Below are 22,682 nucleotides of genomic sequence, written 5' to 3' on the forward strand. Positions count from 1 at the left end.
ATTGTGTCATGCTGCTCTGTATGATAGGACATTGAGTTGTAATGTGCAGTATTGTGCTGTTCTGCTTAGAATATAGTGTAGTGTAGTGTAGAGTTGTGATGTATTGTGTAGTGTAGTTCTGTTCTCACCCTGGCCTGTGCCATGATGGCCTGGGCATGAGCCTCCTGAGCCGAGACCACAGGGCCCTTATCACCTCCACTGCTGCCAAACCGGAACTGCACACAGAGAGGGGGAGAGAGAGTATTATACAATACTGCTGCACAACTGCACACAGAGAGAGCCACAGAGCAGCACCTGGAGAGAGAGAGAGACGGATAGAGAGAGGGAGTGAAGACTGGAGATGGAGAGAAAGATATCAAGCACAGACCGATTCCTGACCCAGTACCGTCTCAGTGACCACAGCCTGGCCATAGAGACGTACCGACACAGGCAGAGCTCGCTGCCCAGAGAAAACATGCTCTGTGGTCACTGCGAGGCAGGAGAGGTCGAGACAGAGACGCACTTTCTTCTAAACTGTGGAAAATATTTCCCAACAGGGGACATTTTTATTAATAAAATCACTCTCTCCATCCCACAATTCCCACAAATTGTGGATACCGTGCCTGAGGGACAGTGAGTGGACACCATGCCTGAGGGACAGTGTGTGGACACCATGACTCAAGGGACAGTGTATGGACACTGTGCCCGAGGAACAGTGAGTGGACACCGTGCCCAAGGGACAGTGTGTGGACACCATGACCCAAGGGACAGTGAGTGGGACACAATGCCTGCTGGAGGGAGGAAGGGGATGGGACCTGTTCTGTTTATATTTGACTCACAGACAGACAGACAGACAGACTCACAGGCAGCATGACGGAGGTACCAGGGGGTCCAGGGAGTCCGTCAGCTCCAGGCAGACCAGCGCGACCGGGCAGGCCCTGCACACAACATACAGCATCAGCAGACAACAACACACAACCCTATACACACAACAGACAGCATCAGCACACCACAACACACCAACCCAATACACATCGACACACACATCAGCACAACATAACACTCAATGCAAAATCAGCACACACACAGACTCTACAATATCAGCACTACAGACAATATTTGGAAACAAAACAGTACACAGCACTGATACATAGCACACAGCAGTAATACACACACACACACAGAGCGCAGTCTGACTCACCCTCTCACCGGGGTCTCCTGTGGAGCCAGGGGGGCCGGGGGGGCCAGAGGGGCCAGGCATACCCTGAGAGACAGAGAGAGAGAGATTAATAAAGGCAGTCGGTGCCTGAGTTCTGACTGACTGACACAGAAGGACAGACAGAGACAGACAGACACAGAAATTGAGACATACATGAGAAGTACAGTGACAGAGCGTGAGGCCCACAATGAGACAGAGATGGAGAGATTACTAGTATTATTTATTTATTAATTTAAAAGCGTTTGTCACACCACAGCAACACGCCAATAAAGCTCATTTGAGTTTGAGTGAAGACAGAGGCAGGAGAGGGACAGGGAAAGGAGGGATGAACTTACTGCTGGGCCTTCTGGTCCTGGGGGTCCTTCAATCAGCATACCCTGAGAGGGAGGGGGAATAAAAAAATAGATCAATCATCAATTTCATTAAAGAATCAGCTGATTGGGTAATTGTTTAATTGTACAGTTGGTTCTGCACTCACGGGCTCGAGGACAGCGGGCTCTCCCTTCTCTCCTTTCAGTGCTCTGACCGAGGCCTGAGGGAAACACACATGTAGCCAGGAACACGCAGAGTCAGTAGACACACTGACACGCGACACATACAGCACACTGGTCAACTGAGTCACTGACATGATCACTGACATCTTGACACAATGACACACTGTTAGATTCTGACACTGACATATTTACACACTGACCAACTGACTGACACACTGTGTCCCTTTCACAATGACTTACCAAAGAGTGAGACACTGCCACTCTCTGACACACTGAGAAGGACAGTGTCACACACAGAGCACATGACCGCCGTGACCGCAGTGCGTGTGACAGAGGGCCAGATACAGTGAAATGGACACACAGTCAAATAAAGGGAACCAGTGAAACCAATGAAAACCTCACAGACACACAGCAATGGTGTGCAATAGTGTATAGCTCAATGAAACACAGTGAAGTAACTTAGGAACATACGTGCGCAACTGAGGCACACAGACACCCACATGTGTATACAGGAACACAGTTCAATCCACAGCATGTTGAGAAACACACAGGACATGACCGTAAAAGGACAGGTAAACACAGACATAAAAAACACAGACCGGTCAATATGGTATTCCAGCTCCTCACTGGACCAGTACAGACCCAGTCCACACACAGTCTACCGCAGCAGACAGCAGAGAGCTAATACATCATACTGGTCAAACAGACTCGTTCTCAGAGAGGACCAGTGTAGTGTACCGGTGCAGAGCGCAGTCTCTGTAAACTGGGCCACACTGGGACCCAGTCTGAGAGCGCAGTCAGGGGCTGTGTTACCTGGGGAGGTCAGTGGGGCGGTCAGGCCTGGACTCTGTCCTCAGTGGAGAAGCACAGAGACGCAGCAAAGCAAGAGATTATACATCACCTGGGTTTCTCCGTCCTCTGTGTGTGTGTTACTGAGCGTTCTGTGTTGTATCTCTCTCCCTCTCGATGTGTGTGTTACTGGGTGTTCTGTGCTGTATCTCTCTCTCTCTCTCCTTCTGTATGTGTGTTACTGAGTACTCTGTGCCATATCTCTCTCTCTCCCTATGTGTGTGTTACTGGGTGTTCTGTGCTGTATCTCTCTTTCTCCCCTCTCAGATACAGAGAGGCAGAGATAAACAGACACACACTCACCTAATTAGCATGTTAATTAAGGAGCAATCACTGCTGACCACACAGTGACTGATGTGGAGAACATGTAATGGACACGCTGTGACACATGTAAAACAACATACATCTCACACGCCATTTATGATATACATGGCTTGCATGTATATATTGTGCTATGCATATGCACATGTGTATATGGATATATAGCGTATATGCAGTAGGCCACAGAAACAGAATTCTTATCATCTGGGTCAATTAATAGTTTATAGATTAATATTGTAATGGGATCAATTAAGTAATTAAGTACCAATCAATTAAGAGATTAAGTGTCAATCAATTTATTGAAAATTAAACTCACTTCTTTATTAAAGTAAACCAGTGACTGAAAATTGATCTGCAACTGTACTCATACACATATATTCATATAGACACATACAGCAGCCTCCAGCCATACCTGCCCTTAACACAGAGTAACACAATGCCACGCACAGGCAGTGTTGCATAAATACGGAGAAACATGGCAGCACATGCAGTTCAATACTTGTGCACAGCTACCTTGGACAGATAAGTCTTAGATTGTATTAATGCAACAGGACGTGCTCTGGCGCTGGAGTCAGTCCCAGTGTGTTGGGGATGGGGGTGGCTCAGGAGGTCTCTGCACATGCAGGGTGACTGTTTACTCATCGACACATTGCAGTGGTTTGTATTTCATGGCTCTTGCAGTGAATACACACTGAGGTCTGATGGTCGGTCTTTCCCGAGTCACTGAAATGGTTCGGCGAAGGATTTAAACAATCACCCTGTATGTTTGTATTGCAAAGTGGAAAACAACAAGCAGAGCAGCGCCACGCTCCCGGGCCGCGGGCTGCTCCTCTTGGCACACTTACGCCTCCGTCCTGCGTCACGGCGGAGAGAGCAGGGCCGATCTGGGGGGGGCTGTAGGGGTCAGGCTCGGGCAGGGGGGTGTCAGGGTCGGGGGGGGGGTCGCTGTAGGAGTAGTCATATTCCTTCAGCCCCACGTCCCCTGTCACATACTCCTCCGTGAACAGGTCCTCCGAGCCGGGCGCCACGTCCGCCTCTGCCACTGTCTCTGACTGAGAGGGGAGGGACAGTGAGGGCGGCAGAGGGGGTGAGGGACCAGGACAGAGAGAGAGAGAGAGAGAGAGAGGCGAGTCTTACCTGTGACAGACAGATTGGCACAAATAGATGCACTGAGAGAACAGAGACATCTGCTGGACATCTGAGGAACTGCACCCACTCAGACTGACACACGGACCAGCAGCTGAGCTACACTTCATACACACACTGCGCATTGTCACTGACACACAGATCTACATACACACTGCACACTGTCACTGACACATAACTCTACACACACTGCACACTGTCACTGACACACAGATCTACACACACTGTGCATTGTCTCTGACACACAGATCTACATACACACTGCACACTGTCACTGACACATAACTCTACACACACTGCACACTGTCACTGACACACAGATCTACACACACTGTGCATTGTCTCTGACACACAGATCTAAACATATACACTGTACTGTTATATCAGACTGAAAGTGCGCACACTCTCTCTCACACACATACACATTAGTATTAATATAATTATCAGGACTGTTGTTTTCAAGAACTGAGACCCAGATGGTGTGTTTTTTACTTCCTGTATCTCTCCCTCTCTTCTCTTATCACTTGCTGTCTCACCCTCACTGCTCGTCTCTCTGTGTGTCTGTCCCTCTACACCTCTGTCTCGTCTCTCTTTGTGTCTGTCCCTCTACACCTCTGTCTCGTCTCTCTGTGTGTCTGTCCCTCTACCCCTCTGTCTTGTCTCTCTGTCTGTCCCTCTACTCCTGTCTCATCTCTCTTTTAAACTCAACACAAATATGTGACCTATTGTCAAGCTTCCTCCTTTCTCTGCTTGTCCTCCTATACTTCGTCCCCCATCGCTCTCCACTGCTCCCTCCTCCCATTCCCTGTCTGTCCTTTTCGACTTCCCTTCTCCTTCCTCCCCCTCCCTGCGTCTCTCTCTTTCCAGACTCAGCGCTGTTTCAGGAGTGTAATAAAACCGCACACGCTCATTGGCTCAGGCTTCGAAACACAACAACAGCACGTCATAGTGACACAACACAGCAACACCAAGAGGTTCTCATGGCAGCGATCGGGGGTTAATTGGTAGCGTTAATTAGTCTGGGTAATTAATTAATAGGGTGGGGGGGTTGATTTGTAATAAATGAATGAATAAAAAGTAAATCAATAATCCTTTCAGACCGTGACAGATGTGTGTGGTATTCCACAGTTCTAAAGGTGACATCACAATCCCCCATTGATCCTCTGCCTTCCAGCATCTCCAAGTGGACAAGCTTCACCAAAGGGGTTACCTGTGTGACGGGGGTGGGGTCCGTCTGCACCTCCTGTCCAATCACCTCGGTGCCTGGCTCTGGCCCCGCCTCCTTCTCCTCCTCTAAGGTGTAATAATCAACTTCTGTGGGCGGCACCTCTATGTCCTGATTGGCCGGGTTGGGAGGGTCCAGCCAATGAGGGGTCAGGAGGGGGATGGGGACAGAGGGAGGGGTTTGTGAGGGAGAGACAGGGATTAGTTCGGACTGTGGGGGGGGGGCGGGGACCCTGGCTGTGTCTCCAATCTGCACCCTGATCCCCTGTCCCGCTGCGCACACCAGCTGTCCCTCTCTCTGTGTCTGTCTGTGTCTCTGTTTCTCCCTCTCTCTGCGTCTATGTCTGTCTCTCTCAGTCTGTGTCCATATCTCCCTCTCTGTCTCCCTCTCTCTGTGTCTATGTGTCTGTCTCTCCCTCTCTCTGTCTGTTTCCCTCTCTCTCTCTGTCTATGAGTCTGTCTCTCTCTCTGCATCCTGTCCGCTCTGTATTTCTCTGTATCTCTCTTCTGTCTCTTTCTCTTTATGTCTGTCCTGTCTGTCTGGATCTTTCTCTTTCTGTCCCTCTCTCTCCCTCACACTATTTCTCTCTCTCGCTCTCTCTTTCTCTCCTCGTAATCTCGAATAGAACTGTGCTCTCTCCACCCTTCTGTCTCTCTCTACATACTCTCTCCCTCACTCTCTCTGGGGGAGACAAAAGTCAAAGTGTAGTTGCGGGGTTTTAGAGAACAGGGAGGGCGGGGGGGATTCTCATGAATACTGGGGGGGGGGCAATACTGTACTGTTCACTGATAGAGCAGGGAGTGTCTCTGGGAGGAGAGGATGGATGAGATGGGGGTGGGAGGGACGAGTGTGTGACAAGAGTGAGGGAAGGATGGAGGGATGGGAAACAAGGGAGTTGAGATAAGATGGAAGGGCATTAGGGAGTGAGTGGAAGAGGGGAGAAGAGGCAGAGGAGTGGGAGGAGGGAGAGGCTGGGAAGAGGAAATGGGAGGTTGAGAGAGGGATGAGGAGAGGTGGGGGGAGGAATGCGAGAGGGACGAGTGGGTGGGATGAAGGGATGAGATGGCAGGAGAGATGAAGGGGTGAGATGATGAGGTGAGGACAGGAGGATGAGGATGGTGGGAAGAGGTGGATGACAAGATGTTAGGATGAGAGGAGAGATGAATGAGGGGGGATGATGGAGGGTTGAGGCAAGGGAGGATGAGGGAGCATGAGAAGGAGGAGAGAGGGTGGAAGGGGGGTGGAGGGATGAGCAGATGGCGGGAGTGATTGAAGACACAGCCGTGGGTGGTGCAAATGACGGGATGGAGGGATGAGCGGCTCTTTGATGTTTCCAGAGAAAATAAATAAATACACAAATGACATAAAAGTGACCTTTGACCTTTCAGCAGTAAAGGTCAAAGATGATGTTGCCATGACGGACATGGGTACCATGGGATCAAGTTAGCCAGAGAGAGAGAGAGAGAGAGAGAGAGAGAGAGAGGCTAACTTGGATGCCCATCTGGTAAGCATGTGCTGATTAATACATAAGAGCAGGAATGGAGATGGAATGGACATCTTCAGGGTCTTGATTTCTGTCTCACAATGATGATCGATATTATTAATCATGTTATGATTGATGTTATGATCAGTGATGTTATTATTGCTACTAATAATATCGTCTCATCACCATTGTAGTTCTTACTGCGGTTACTGTGACCAGTCTTTCGCCGGGAGAAACAGAAACTCCACGAAATACAGTGAGACCGAGAGAGACAGATGGAGACAGATAGAGACAGGGACAGATGGAAATATGATTACAGAGAGAGAGAGACTGAAACAGAGAGAGGAAGAGGAAGATGAAGCCCTGGTGTCTGAGCTGCAGAGTCCTGCCCAGCGCTGAAGGCACGGGTCCAACACCAAGCCACACTATTCAGACTGCGGTGGCCCGTTCTGGACTGGACTGGGCCTGTACATGCAGGACCAGGGGTGTGGAGCCTCACTGACACAGTGAGCGAGTGTGTGTGTCTGTGTGTGTGTGTCTCTGTGTCTCTGTGAGTGTCTCTCTGTGTCTCTGTGTGCCTCTCTGTGTGAGTGTGTCTGTGTGTGTATGTGTGTCTCTGTGTGCCTCTCTGTCTCTGTGTGAGTGTCTCTGTGTGTGTGTCTCTGTGTCTCTGTGTGTTTCTCTGTGTGAGTGTCTGTGTGTGTGTCTGTCTCTGTGTGCCTCTCTGTCTCTGTGTGAGTGTCTCTGTGTGTCTGTGTGTGTCTCTGTGAGTGTCTCTCTGTGTCTGTGTGTGTCTCTGTGAGTGTCTCTCTGTGTCTCTGTGAGTGTCTCTCTGTGTCTCTGTGAGTGTCTCTGTGTGAGTGTGTCTGTGTGTGTGTGTGTGTCTCTGTGTGCGTCTCTGTGTGTGTCTCTGTGTGTCTCTGTGTGAGTGTGTCTGTGTGTGTGTGTCTCTGTGTGCCTCTCTGTCTCTGTGTGTCTCTGTGTGTCTGTGTGTGTCTCTGTGAGTGTCTCTCTGTCTCTGTGTGAGTGTCTCTCTGTGTCTCTGTGTGTCTGTGTGTGTCTCTGTGAGTGTCTCTCTGTCTCTGTGTGAGTGTCTCTCTGTGTCTCTGTGAGTGTCTCTCTGTGTCTCTGTGAGTGTCTCTGTGTGAGTATGTCTGTGTCTCTGTGTCTCTGTGTGAGTGTCTCTGTGCCTCTTTGTGTGACTGCTGCGCTGGCAGCTTTCTCTATACCTGCTGGTAGCCGTTCCCTATTTTCGTCTTGGGGGCGCGGGTCCCGGCGGAGCCCTGCAACACGGACTTCCCGAACGGCGGCAGCGCGGCGGCGGTTGCCATGGTGTTCTTGGGGCTGTTCTTGGCCTTGGGCTTCGGGGTCTTGGCACCGGCGGCCTTCTGGGTCGAGGCCTTGGCAGTGGGCTTGGTCAGAAAGGGGGGCTTCTGGGAGTGCAGGCTCTTGATGTTCAGGGCCTTGTTGTGGTTCTGGTTGCCGTTCTTGTTGCCGTTCTTCATAGTGGAGGAGGAAGCGGCTGGGGTGGGCTTGGGCTTGGGCTTGGCTTTGGCCTGGGGTTTGGCTGCAGTGGGTTTGGAGTTCCCATTCGGTTTGCTCTTCTGTCGGTGTTGGTTTTGTTTTGTTTTGTGTTGTTGTTGTTGTTGTTGACGAGGTTTTGTTGGTTTTGGATTTGAATTGATTTCAGAAACAGGGTGAAAAAGATGAGAGAGAGACGGGAGAGGGAGAGATTGGACAGAGGAGAGGGTGGTAGGGAAAGGGTTTGAAAGATTGGAAGGAGAGAGAGAAATGGGGTAGGGGGATGGACAGAGACATGGACAAACAGAGAGAGAGAGAGAGAGAGAGAGAGAGATGGAGAGACATGGAGACATGGATGAAGGTTGGTTGGCATGATGATGGCACAGTGAGGGCTTTTAGGTGGATCAGGTGGTCAGTATTTCCATAACGCACTGGAGACACTGAGCACTGGACCAGCACTGGACTGCTCAGAGCTGATAGGGCTGGACTGGAGCTGGACTGCACAACGCACACACACACACACGCGCACACACAAATACGCACACACACATACACACATACATACACATACACGCCCATGTCCATTCCAGCTCTACCACAACTGAGGAGCTGAAGTCTTTAAACCAACTCACTCACACACATGACATGACATGACATGACAGCAATATGACAGCGACACGACAATGACATGACAGGGGCATGATGTTACCGTGATGACGTGTGATGTGACACGTATGACAGATTTGTGGTGATGGGAAGCAAGAGAACGTGGGAACAAGAGATGGAAGGAGTGCGATGGAGAGGGAGGGTGGGAGGGATGGAGATGATGGGGGAGGGAGTGGGAGACTTTTAAAATCTACTAAATTTCTCACACAGACAACACTCGAGTGATTGTGTTAGATCTGAGTGGCTGAAACCTCAGGGTCTATATGAACTCCCTTCCTGGGGCTTCTCCTTCTCTCCCTCTCCCCTTTCTCCTTCTCTCCCTCTCCTGCCTTTACCTGCTCTGCAGAGGGAGAGGGGGATGAGGGAGAGGGGGATGAGGAGAAGGAGGGGCCGGATGGAGGGATGGAGGATTCTTCATAATAGAAGGGGTACTCATAGTTGTCCTGCTCCTCGTCAAAGTACTGAGGGAGGGAGAGAGGGGAGTGCAAAAGCAAAATTGGATGGACCAGCAGGTGAGTGCGAAAGCAAAGAGACAGGGAGGGAGAGAAAGCAGGGAAGGGGGTAAGAGAAGGAAGGAGAGAGAGAGATGGAGGGATTGAGAGTGGAAGAGGAGGAGGGGGGATTGAGAGAAGGAAAGGATAGAGGGAAGATAGAGAGATAAAGAGAGGCAGAGAGAGAGAGACCTCAAAAGGGAGAGAGAGCGCGAGAGAGGGAGAGAGGGAGAGAGAGGAGATAAAAGCATCTGTTAGCACAGAGAAGCCCAGGTTTGCCTGACAGCAGTGCAGCGTGTGTCTCTGAGCCGAGAGACACAGACTGACTGAGCAGCTCAAACCCACAGGAATACAATCACACCGATGTATATTCACAGTCCATCACCGCCACAGCATCGCAAGCACAGTCCTGCCTTCCCAGAATGCATTGAACGCCTGTATGAGGGAGACTGGGGTGACTGTCTCTTTAAACACTGTCAATGGGGGGTGGGGTCTCTCAAACACTGTCAGTATGGGGCGGGGTCTCTTAAACACTGTCAGTATGGGGCGGGGTCTCAAACACTGTCAGTATGGGGCGGGGTCTCTTAAACACTGTCAGTATGGGGCGGGGTCTCAAACACTGTCAGTATGGGGTGGGGTCTCTTGAACACGGTCAGTATGGGGCGGGGTCTCTTAAACACTGTCAGTATGGGGCGGGGTCTCTTAAACACTGTCAGTATGGGGCGGGGTCTCAAACACTGTCAGTATGGGGCGGGGTCTCAAACACTGTCAGTATGGGGCGGGGTCTCAAACACTGTCAGTATGGGGCGGGGTCTCTTAAACACTGTCAGTATGGGGCGGGGTCTCTTAAACACTGTCAGTATGGGGCGGGGTCTCTTGAACACTGTCAGTATGGGGCGGGGTCTCTTAAACACTGTCAGTATGGGGCGGGGTCTCAAACACTGTCAGTATGGGGCGGGGTCTCAAACACTGTCAGTATGGGGCGGGGTCTCAAACACTGTCAGTATGGGGCGGGGTCTCTTAAACACTGTCAGTATGGGGCGGGGTCTCAAACACTGTCAGTATGGGGCGGGGTCTCAAACACTGTCAGTATGGGGCGGGGTCTCTTAAACACTGTCAGTATGGGGCGGGGTCTCTTAAACACTGTCAGTATGGGGCGGGGTCTCTTAAACACTGTCAGTATGGGGCGGGGTCTCAAACACTGTCAGTATGGGGCGGGGTCTCTTAAACACTGTCAGTATGGGGCTGGGTCTCTTAAACACTGTCAGTATGGGGCGGGGTCTCTTAAACACTGTCAGTATGGGGCGGGGTCTCAAACACTGTCAGTATGGGGCTGGGTCTCTTAAACACTGTCAGTATGGGGCGGGGTCTCTTGAACATGGTCAGTTCACAGGCTGTTATAAGGGCTCTGGGCTGGAGTCTCTTTAAACATCCTTCATATGTGACTCAGACAATGCATTGTGATGCGAGTGACTTGCTGTATAAAGAGAGGCAGTAGTGATAGCACCATCAGTTTTGTATTGCATGGTTCTGGGTTCGAAGCACAGCAGTAATATCACCATGAGACCAAGACAGAAAGGAAGACCTGCCCAGCTTGGGTGAAATGCATCATGGGAGCAAAGCCATGAACAGAGTAAGTCTGACTGTCTCTCTTTTTCTGTTTTTGGGTCTCTATTCATTAGTCCACATGTATATTAGTCTTGTTTTAATCTTTCTTATCAATTCTCCTTCTTTCTTTCTGTTGATCTCCCTCGTCTCTCTGCTTTCTAAATGTCTGTACCTTTACACCCGTGTATCCTCGAACAGGAACAGATTGTGTAGCGATCTTGAAGCCTCGCTAAGGGGCCTGGGTCTTTCAGTGATGCGATAAGGTCACTGCAATCTGGAGCGGGAGACCTGGGTTCGAATCTCGCCGTGGCCAGAAACCCCCAGGGTGTTACATTGGTGTCAGCAGTTGGATGCCGAGACTGTGTCAGTGGAGACTGGGCCTGTGGTGCAGGATGTTACAATATATAATTATAGTGCACTGTTTCATAAGGGACCCTTGTCTTCCTCTTGCTCTGCTTTGCTCATGATGAATTCAGTGGCAGGTTTGGCTGAGGCAGAAAATAAAGTCACCTAGTTTATATCACCCCTGTACATGTTCACCCTGTTATCTCCTCTCTCTCTCTCTCTCTCTCGATCTGTCCATCACTGAGGGATTCTCTCTCTCTGTCTGCTTCTGAGATAACAGGCCGAGGGCAGCAGGGGGATATAAACTGGCTTGCAGGACAGAGAGCTGCACTCTGAGAATGTACGTTTTCATAGAGAGAGAAAATAAGAGATACGATATATTTCAGAGATATATTGCAATTCAAAATGGCTAGAAAATGTTTACAGTGTCTCCTGTCTCTGCTGTCTCTGTGTCTCTGACTCTATGTTCCCTGTCTCTGTATCACCCATATCTGCGTGTCTGAATCTCTGTGTCTCCTGTCTTTCTGTCTCTGCCTGTGTCTCTGTCTGTGTCTCAGTGTTTCTGCCTGTGTTTCAGTGTCTTTCTGTGTCATTCTGGGCTCAGACACAGACCTGTCCCCGCACACAGCACTGACAGGGGTCTCCACAGATCGTTTCTGGGGGCTGTGGTTGTGGGGGGATTGTGGGCTAGTGACATCAGTGCTGTCAGTCACTGGCTCTTCATGCGGGGCAGGGTGTGTGCTGTGTGTTGTGTAGTTGTGTAGGTACTCACCAGGCTGCTGAGCTCCTGGCTCTGTGTGTTGTGTAGTTGTGTAGCTGTGACTCACCAGACTGGGGTCCTGGCTCTGTGTGCGGGGCAGGGTGTGTGTTGTGTAGTTGTGTAGTTGTGACTCACCAGGCTGGGGTCCTGGCTCTGTGTGCGGGGCAGGGTGTGTGTTGTGTAGTTGTGTAGTTGTGACTCACCAGGCTGGGGTCCTGGCTCTGTGTGCGGGGCAGCGGCGAGTCGCAGTCAGGGCTGTAGTGCTCACAGTAGTCGAAGGCAGCCTGGCCGTTGGAGGCGATCAGGAGCTGCTGGATGTCTCCCTGTATCACAGCAACAGAGTGAGTGAGTGAGTGAGAGTGAGAGAGAGAGAGAGAGAGAGAGAGAGAGAGAGAGAGAGAGAGAGAGAGAGAGAGAGAGAGAGGTCAATTAGGCAATTAACTCATGGCTCAGTCAGTTAATCTTGTTAAGACGGTTGTGTGTAGTTGTTTTGTTTTTAATTGGATGACTATCAGCTTGGCATTGATGTTGTCAGGAGAGGAACTTTCCCCGTCTGAAGTGAAACACCTACTCATTAACTAATGACATGAAGCACCTCCTCATTAACCAATAAACTGGCCGACCAGAAGGGCCTCCTGGTTAACCAGTTAACAGCCTTCTAACCTGGAAGACTTCCTTGTGAACCAATAAACCGCTCTGGCTGACCAGAAGGGCCTCCTCATTAGCCAATTAACCCCGTCTGACCTGGAACACCTCCTCGTCCAGCAGCCGGGCTCCGAACACGGTGATGCCCTTGGTGTCGATGATGGGCTGGTCGCTGCGCAGGAGGGGCTTGGTGACGCGCTTCTTGCAGTCCAAGATGAGGGTGACGCTCTTCTTCTGCACGGAGAGTGCGACCCGGTGCCACCTGCAAGACAGGAGCTCTCATTACAGCCCTGTATCATCATCATGGGCATACTGCGTCCAACTCGACTGACACAGTCACAGTGTGTCAGTCATTGTGTCAGTCAGTGTGTCAGTCAGTCAGTGTATCAGTTAGTCATTATGTCAGTCAGTCAGTCAGTCAGTTTGTCAGTCAATTATTGTGTCAGTCTGTCAGTCAGTCAGTGTGTCAGTCAGTCAGTCAGGCAGGCATAATCCCAGCCCTCCCCTTCAGCCCCGTGTCGTACTTTCCGTCAGCCAGGTTGATGCCCCTGAAGAGCGGGTAGTCCTCAGGGGCGGGGCGGCCGTGTTGGTCCTCGTATAGGAAGACGGGGGAGCGGCCCAGCTCAACGCCCAGCTGCTGCACACCCGCCTCGCTATACACGGACAGCAGGAAGGCCTGCAGCCCCGACTGGGCCTTCACCAGGGCCATCACCGAGAACTCCTCTGGGAAACGGCCTTGAGGGGAGAGGGAGAGCGGGGCTAAGGATAGATTATACAATCACACACACACACACAGTGATACAGTCAACCCCACTAACCCACACACACACACAGCACACACACACACACACTCACGCACAGTACCTGAGAACAGCTGCTTGGTGGGGGCGCTGATCTGGGCCTGCTTGCTCACTCTGAAGGCCTGGTCTCCCGGGCCGGACCGGCGGTTGGGGCAGAACCCCGCCACCCTGCGCACCCCCTCCGGTAGAGAGGGCAGCTGCATCACCTTCAGCACATCCACCGGGTCTGGGGGGGCAGGGGGGAGAGAGAGAGAGAGACATAGAGAGAGGTTATAATAGTATGTACTGTGACTGACGTACATTAACACTGCACTGAGAGAGAGACCGAGACAGAGAGGGCACTACACAGTTACACAGACAGAGACACAAAGGAAGTAGACAGACACACACACACACACACACATACACAGACACACATACACACAGTCAGACGCAGAAAGAAAGAGAGACAGATACACACAGAAAGACACAGATGCAAGAGAAACACGCATACACAAACAGAGAAGCACACACAGACAGATGAAACAAACAGACAGAGACACACACACACACACACAGACAGGCCGCACAGTGTGTAGCGGTGTGCAGTGTCAGTCACACAATGGGGGCTGTGTCTCAGAGCAGGTCTGCTGCCGTCATTCACACGAGACGAGCCCTGCCACTGCACGTACTGCATCCCTCCCACTCCCTCCCTCCCTCCCTCCCTCTCCTGTATTAAGGTCACTTTTTTCTTTCGGTTTCTCAAATTCAAATTCAAAACCAGCTTTACTGTCTGGACATGTTTACACAAGTGTTATCAAAGCCTTTACAGACACAGCAAATAATATAAAATACAAAGTGAAAGAGGTGTTGAACAAAGATAACATTTTCTCTCTCTCTCTCTCTCTCTCTCTCTCTCTCTCTCTCTCTCTCTCTCTCTCTCTCTCGTTTCTCCTTGGTATTCTGGCATAGGAACCAAAGAAAATACCAGATACCCACACTGCCCCTATACCTTGACCCCTGACCCCTGACCCCTGACCCCTGACCCAGGTCATATCAACACTCACTCACACTTGACGGGGTCAAGGTGAAAAGGAGGACAGAGAAAATAATGGGGGAAAGAAAAGAACTACAAAGAAGTTCAAAAGAAAGAAGAGCAGGGAAGTAAAGGGAGTATACTGCAGGTGCAGTACAATCTGCATAGTGCAGTTAACTACCCTCCATCCCTCTCTCCCTCCTTCCCTATCTCTCTCCCTCCCTCACTCTCAGTATGCCTCAGTGTCTGGGTGTGTTAGTCTGGTACAACGCAGGGCTGTAATTATACCAGCAGTTCCCTGTGCTTACCAGATATTTATAATGTACAGAGAGGGGGGGGAGTGAGGGACAGAAAAAAGTGGGAAGGAGGAGAAGTGGAGAGAAGGAGACAGAAATGGAGAGAGGGAGGGAAAAAATGAAAAAAGAGAAAGAGAAAGAGGAAGTCCAAATGATAGGGCACAGGGGACACAGGGGCTAATTATGGATAATTAAGTATAATGAGCCCAGCATATTTAACGAGGCGTGTCAGAGAGTAATGGCTGGCGGGGGGGAAGTGGGGGGGGCTGCCACGTGTAACTGCGGGGGCGGGGCGGGCAGGAGTTCCCTCGTTCAGAAAAAAAACAAGTGAGAGAAATGAAGGGAATCCTTTAATGAAATACAGGGAAAACAAAACAAACTCACAGATGAGAAAGAGAGAGATTGTGTTAGACTTCTGACTGACTGACTGACTGACTGACTGACTGACACACTGACTGACTGACTGACACACTGACTAACACACTGACTGACTTACTGACACACTGACTGACACACTGACTGACTGACTGACACACTAACTGACTGACTAACACACTGACTGACTAACTGACACACTGACTGACACACTGACTGACTGATTGACACACTGACTGACACACTGACACACTGACTGACACACTGACTGACTGACTGACACACTAACTGACTGACTAACACACTGACTGACTAACTGACACACTGACTGACACACTGACTGACTGATTGACACACTGACTGACACACTGACACACTGACTGACACACTGACTGACTGACTGACACACTAACTGACTGACTAACACACTGACTGACACACTGACTAACACACTGACTGACTTACTGACACACTGACTGACACACTGACTGACTGACTGACACACTAACTGACTGACTAACACACTGACTGACTAACTGACACACTGACTGACACACTGACTGACTGACTGACACACTGACTGACACACTGACACACTGACTGACACACTGACTGACTGACTGACACACTGACTAACACACTGACTGACTTACTGACACACTGACTGACACACTGACACACTGACTGACACACTGACTGACTGACTGACACACTGACTGACTGACTGACTGGGTGACACACTGAGTGAATGACTGACTGGCACGTTGCCAATGTTCACAGGCTTGTATGTGGGAATCTGGGGCAGATGTCTTTTTTAAAACACACACAAGAAAAAAAAATTACAGACCTGTCTGTTTTGAATATCCAAATATAGCTAAACACAGCAAAACACATCACAGAGCAGCACAGCATGATGGGAAACCACTCGTCCCTTCAGAGGGGTGAAGCCACAGACAGAGCCAGAATCACAGGGCTGGGCCAGAGCAAGACCAACGCACAATTTAGAGCAGCCACTGAGCCCTAGCGGCATGTCACTGGGGAGAGAGGAAACCAGCGCAGCCAGAGCAAACCCACAGAGACACAGGCAGGCAGCACACAGATGAACACTGACAGAGACACAGGGACACAGACAAGCACTGACAGGGACACAGATAAATACTGACAGAGACACAGCGACACAGAGACACAGCGACACAGGCAGACAACACACAGACAAACACTGACAGAGACACAGGGAGTCAGGTAGACAGCACACAATCAATTCTCTGTCCTAACCAGAACCGAGTGAATGCTTTGTCCTCACAAATCTGTAGGAGCCCAGAGACAGACAGAGACGTCTATAAAAGTACTATAGCAAAGACTCATAACTATCCCTCCTTTCTCTTTGCTCGGAGTTGAAGAGACTCCCATAGACTGCGGCTGTACATGAATCACAAACAGACAGACAGGGACACAGGGAGAGACACACAGACACAGACACACTTGAGATTTAGGCCGGCTGGGAGAAACGCGTCAGGGTGTGACGCAACTCAAGCCACGCCCCCAGAGACTCACGCCTCAAACTACTGTTTCAAAGGAAACACCATAGACGATAGCTCAGACGAGTTCACAACACAAACAGTGTTTTCTCTGTTTGAATTTCACAATATATCTATCTACCCTCAAGTGCACTGATGAATTCCACTAGCTCACATCTTCACAGAAAAAAGGGAGACCTATAGGTTAATAATGAGTTAAAACGACTAAATTTGAGGCGGCCCTGAGACGGCCTAGTGAGTCACAGGGTCACAGACACACTGAGACACACAGAGAGACACAGGGAGACACAGGGACACATGGAGAGACACACAGAGAGACACAGGGAGACACAAAGACACATGGAGAGACACACAGAGAGACACATGGAGAGACACACAGAGAGCCACACACGGAGAAACACACAGAGAGACACAGGGAGACACAGAAACACACAGAGAGACACAGGGAGACACAGAGACACACAGGGAGAGACAGAGACACACAGGAAGAGACACACACAGACACAGGCACTCACACACACAATAATGACAAAACAGAGCCACTCTCTCTCACACACACACAGTCACACAGAGAGAAAGCCAGTTCAGGTTAATAGTGAGTCACACAGTAGCACCATTCACTAACCCGAACGACAGGCTGGCGCGCTGGCGGTGTGAGAGGGAGAGGGAGGGAGGGAGAGACAGAGGGAGGGAGAGACACCCGCAGGGAGCGAGGGAGAGTGTTTCAGTTAGCCATCTGTAACACACAGAGTATTCTTTGAGCGGGACGGCTTCGGCTGAGTTTTCTTAGGAGTTCAAGAAAAGAAAACAAATCCGCCACACAAAAAAAAACAGCTTAGAAAAAACAAACAACTACAATCTGCACTTGTATGCGCTGCTCCCTCCTTCCCGCCGGGCCGAGGCCTCTCGCACCGAGGCGGGTCTCAGACGCGTGCCTCCAGAGGCCCCGGGGAGCCCCGGCCGGCCCCACCGCAGAGGCGCTGCTGGAAATGAGCGACTCGGAGAGAACCTGAGGAGCTCTCTCTTCTCTCCCCGTTTCAGAGGGAGACTGGTGCCGCCGTTATAATTACATTAAACGGGCCAGGGCCGCAATCAGAGCACTGCCCTGCCCGCCAATCGCAAGGACAACCCCGCACCGCCGCACTCTGATTTCAGCACAGGCCTCGCACAATAACTAAAGCCTCACTAAACAGCTTTAGCTTAGAAAAGGGTCGCTCCCTTCACCATGCGTTGCCAAGATGGCGAGACCCGTCCTTAGAGCGATGAACGCATTCAGACAGCTGCTGCTCAGACAGTAAAATGACTTTAATATGCAAATGTAACGGAATTCAATTTAAACATGTTCAGTTAGTGAGCGCATCACAATCAGCCCGGCGAGTAAATCAGCTGCCCAGGCGATGAAAAACTGATTATTTATACAAAACCTCAATGACAAACATCGTAATGTCTCTCACTGTTTACTACCTGAAAAAGAATGTCATTTTGATCACCCATCTCCCCACAGATACAAGGAATACCATAACAATGCCCCCACAACCGGCCTACGAAACAGAAGAACCCAAGGCCTACCAGAGCCTTAATGGGGCCCTCAATTCCAGGGCCCATTTCTAGCCTTTTTGGTGCCCTCAGCAGGATTTGATTTCGGGACCCCCTACACTGTAGCCCACTTGGCACAACATCAGACTGACACAGAGCCCACCGTGTTGTAAATGTGTGTATCAGCACACAGATGTACGAACAAACATACAATGTACAAATATAAACTGAAGAGAGCTTGATGATTCCTGCTGCAGAACTGTTAGAGCACAGATTTATACTGAGGGCAAAAAGAGCTGAACAAACCTCTTGAGATCCTATTCAAGGTAAAATTCTCTATAGATGCAGACACAGCCGCCATGTTATAATAAAACCCTATTTGGTGGCAGGCCGGGTGAACTGGGGCTGTCCAGTTAAAGTGACCCGAAAAAACTCCACACAGCCACCAGCCATCTGGTTTAGCCACACAATAAATGTCATCTTCATTAAAACAGTTACTTTAGCTCCTGTCCAGCAATAAAAATGAAACACAACCAGATAATATTTCACTACCTCGTGGGCTTGTTTTTCTTCAGGGTATTTATTTGTATGCTTTTTTGCACCAGATGGGTCCGTTTTGGTCTTTTTTCCTACATTATGATTTGTTAGCGTTGCGATCCTAAAAGACCCTTCTTGTCTGCCACACCCAAGCCGCCAGGACGTGGGCGACGCAGCCGCAGATCGATGGTTCTAGAGCCTTAATTATGATGTTTGATTCCATGATGCTCCCGGGCACGACTCGCTCATCAACAACATCTGTCCGTGATTTGATAACAGTGATCATTTATGAAAATCAATTATAGAAAATCATTGAATATAGATTTGATTTATTTATTTTGCTTGGGGCCATGAGCGGCTGCTTATGTCTAGAGACGGCTCTGCCCAACTCACTACATCACACAACCTCACACTGCACTGCAGGACAGCGCGGTACAGCACAGTGTAATTCATATCACAGAGCAGTACAGTACACCACTGTACCACAGCACAGTCCCTTGGGTACCTGTAACTGTATCATTAAGTCCTCTACACACACACAAACACTCACACACACAGAGACACACACACACACACAATTAGAATAAGAATGCAGAATCAGTGACTACTACAGGGGCTCTGATCGGACTGGACTGCTAACTGCACAGTCGTCTCTAGTACAAACCAGTACTGTTCAGCAGTGGCTCAGCGAGAGTGTGTGTGAGTGTGTGAGTGTGTGTGTCTGTTGTGAGAGTGTGTGCCTGTTGTGTGAGTATGTGAGTGTGTGTGCCTGTTGTGTGAGTATGTGAGTGTGTGTGCCTGTTGTGTGAGTATGTGAGTGTGTGTGCCTGTTGTGTGAGTGTGTGTGTCTGTTGTGAGTGTGTGTCTGTTGTGTGAGTGTGTGTGTCCGTTGTGTGAGAGTGTGTGTGTCCGTTGTGTGAGTATGTGAGTGTGTGTGTCTGTTGTGTGAGTGTGTGTGTGTGAGGGGGACCTGCTCCCATCACTGAACTCCCCTGGTGGCAGCAGGTGGTTGTGTCTCTGCCTGGGCTCTCAATAGCCAGCTCAGTCGGGGTGTGTGACAATGAGCAGCTCATCCTCAACCTTACCGGGGTGCCTCCTCTTCACTCGACCTCAGTGGGTCGTGAGTGGGTCGTGCCCACCGGGGTTCAGGGTCTTAAGGATATAAGTTGTGTTACTTGTTCCTGCGGTTCTTGTGTCACAGAATGAGTGGTTTCCAGGGTCGCTACACTGGCACGGTGTGTGTGTCTCATCATATATAACAGAAGCATCAAAGCCCAAAGCTCCGCGGCGGATTCTACTCGATCAGCATGCCTTACACATCACTTTTATTGAAATGTATAACTGTGCGTTTTGCTACAGAGCGGCAGAAGCTGGTGCTGCAGTTCGGGCCGTGTCCGCCAGGGGGAGGTGCTGCTGTGGGCAGTACACTCACACAAACACCTCAATTACGACACACACATCATTGTATCATTATTGCGTTTTCTTCTTATATATTTCTTATTATCTACAAAACATGTTGTGTTCGTGTATGCATCGAATAGTGGCGACGTGTGAGCGAGTGCGTGTTGTATTTGGCACAAAGCTTTGTCGATACACTGTGATTTGAACCCTGAGTAACAATTCGCACGGTGCTGCGGCCGGGCCATGGAGCAGGCGAATGAAGGAATGGATGGATGGATGGATGGATGGATGGATGGATGAATGGATGAAATTTCAGCTGGAGGCATTGAGGAAGCTCCCATGTGTGTGTGTAGGCTATGTGAAAGAGTGTGAGTGAGAGGGTGTGTGTGTGTGGGGTGTGTGTGAGAGTGAGTGAGAGGGTGTGTGTGTGTGTGTGTGTGTAGGCTACGTGAACGAGTGTGAGTGAGAGGGTGTGTGTGTGTGTGTGTGTGTAGGCTATGTGAACGAGTGTGAGTGAGAGGGTGTGTGTGTGTGGGGTGTGTGTGAGAGTGAGTGAGAGGGTGTGTGTGTGTGTGTGTGTAGGCTATGTGAACGAGTGTGAGTGAGAGGGTGTGTGTGTGTGGGGTGTGTGTGAGAGTGAGTGAGAGGGTGTGTGTGTGTGTGTGTGTAGGCTATGTGAACGAGTGTGAGTGAGAGGGTGTGTGTGTGTGGGGTGTGTGTGAGAGTGAGTGAGAGGGTGTGTGTGTGTGTGTGTAGGCTATGTGAACGAGTGTGAGTGAGAGGGTGTGTGTGTGTGTGTGTGTGTAGGCTATGTGAACGAGTGTGAGTGAGAGGGTGTGTGTGTGGGGTATGTGTGAGAGTGAGTGAGAGGGTGTGTGTGTGTGTGTGTGTGTAGGCTATGTGAAAGAGTGTGAGTGAGAGGGTGTGTGTGTGTGTGTGTAGGCTATGTGAAAGAGTGTGAGTGAGAGGGTGTGTGTGTGTGTGTGTGTGTGTAGGCTATGTGAAAGAGTGTGAGTGAGAGGGTGTGTGTGTGTGTGTGTGTGTGTAGGCTATGTGAAAGAGTGTGAGTGAGAGGGTGTGTGTGTGTGTGTGTGTAGGCTATGTGAAAGAGTGTGAGTGAGAGGGTGTGTGTGTGGGGTATGTGTGAGAGTGAGTGAGAGGGTGTGTGTGTGTGTGTGTGTGTGTGTAGGCTATGTGAAAGAGTGTGAGTGAGAGGGTGTGTGTGTGTCGGTGTGACCCAGGGGGCTGCAGACAGAGGGCTACTATACACGCTGCATGTCTCAGTGGCTCTCTGTGCTCTTGCTCTTTGGCGCTTGTTAAACCAATGCTGTGGCGGACGCTTGTGTAACCCTGCTGGCCGGGGCTCTGCTGAAATAACGCTGAAGAGATGCACCAGAACTACTACTACTGTACTATTACTGTACTACTACTACAGTGAGAGAGAAATAGAGAGTGAAGACGGGAGCTATGCGAGAGTTACTGAGTTTTATAATGACACTAGATTTGAACTCCTCCAGGCCAGGATCCGAGAGACCTGCAGACATTAACCCTTTATTGGCCGCGCTGCTGTCACCGCAGCTCCTGCGCCGCACAATTACAGTTACTGACACAAACACAGTGCTTGCAATAACCAAGCGCTACACAATTCCTGAAAACCAAATCCTACACAATCCCTGATCAACAAGCGCTACACAATCTCTGATAACCAAGTCCTACACATTCAGTGACCGGAGCGCACACAGGGCTGTGAGGTGAAATGGTAAAAGTACAGCAAACACAAATACAAATACAGCAGCGACCACAGGGACAACCGCCGAAACAGCGGGATAAATATAGAGACAGGCGGGTCACAATGAAAACGCACAGATACTGGGATAATCATCATCATCATCATAGATAGTGTTTGTGGATTATTGAGCCAGATTACGTTGCTTTCAACACAATTCACTTGTACGGACAGTCAAACTCAGAAACGCGATTGCGTTATGTGTGTGTGTTTAAGTCATGTGTTTATTTATTAGCTGTGACTTAAATTAGGCTACTTACTAACACAAGTCTTAAGGTTAGCCCCAATATACAAATACTATTATTATTATTAATTAATAATATTTTAAGAAGAAGAAGAAGAAGAAGAAGAAGAAGAAGAAGAAGAAGAAGAAGAAGAAGAAGATGGACAGACACAGCGAGCTGTGTATGAAGCGAGTCTCAGTGAAGGGCAGTGCGGCGCTGGACAGCTCCCGAGCTCACCGGCAGACCCCATAGCCCCTCGTAAAACTGCAACCCCCCACACATACATACACCCCCCCACACCCCCACACACAACCCCACACACAACCCCACACACCCCCACACACACCCCCACACCCCCCCACACCCCCACACACCCCCCCACACCCCCACACACCCCCACACACAACCACACATTACTGGGT

At 50.1% G+C, this 22,682-nt stretch overlaps 1 protein-coding gene across 4 annotated transcripts in view; it reads right to left on the reverse strand.

Moving 5' to 3' along the window:
* Positions 1 to 22,682, reverse strand: part of col11a2 (collagen, type XI, alpha 2) — a 61,437-nt gene that overhangs the window by 37,380 nt on the left and 1,375 nt on the right. The window contains exons 2-13 of one of the 4 annotated variants that reach the window (XM_066687205.1): positions 13,617 to 13,778; positions 13,277 to 13,487; positions 12,852 to 13,014; positions 12,311 to 12,430; positions 7,946 to 8,320; positions 5,219 to 5,344; positions 3,708 to 3,914; positions 1,677 to 1,730; positions 1,534 to 1,575; positions 1,181 to 1,243; positions 843 to 917; positions 129 to 215 (exon numbers count right to left, since the gene is read on the reverse strand). In XM_066687205.1, the coding sequence (XP_066543302.1) occupies positions 129 to 215; positions 843 to 917; positions 1,181 to 1,243; positions 1,534 to 1,575; positions 1,677 to 1,730; positions 3,708 to 3,914; positions 5,219 to 5,344; positions 7,946 to 8,320; positions 12,311 to 12,430; positions 12,852 to 13,014; positions 13,277 to 13,487; positions 13,617 to 13,778 (1,685 nt within the window). Of the gene's footprint in view, positions 1 to 128; positions 216 to 842; positions 918 to 1,180; positions 1,244 to 1,533; positions 1,576 to 1,676; positions 1,731 to 3,707; positions 3,915 to 5,218; positions 5,345 to 7,945; positions 8,321 to 12,242; positions 12,269 to 12,310; positions 12,431 to 12,851; positions 13,015 to 13,276; positions 13,488 to 13,616; positions 13,779 to 22,682 lie in introns of those variants that run through there. The other 3 variants (XM_066687206.1, XM_066687207.1, XM_066687208.1) reach the window with 3 other exon arrangements.

This window comes from Amia ocellicauda, chromosome 15, assembly GCF_036373705.1.
Source record: "Amia ocellicauda isolate fAmiCal2 chromosome 15, fAmiCal2.hap1, whole genome shotgun sequence".
Classification (NCBI taxonomy): Eukaryota; Metazoa; Chordata; class Actinopteri; order Amiiformes; family Amiidae; genus Amia; species Amia ocellicauda.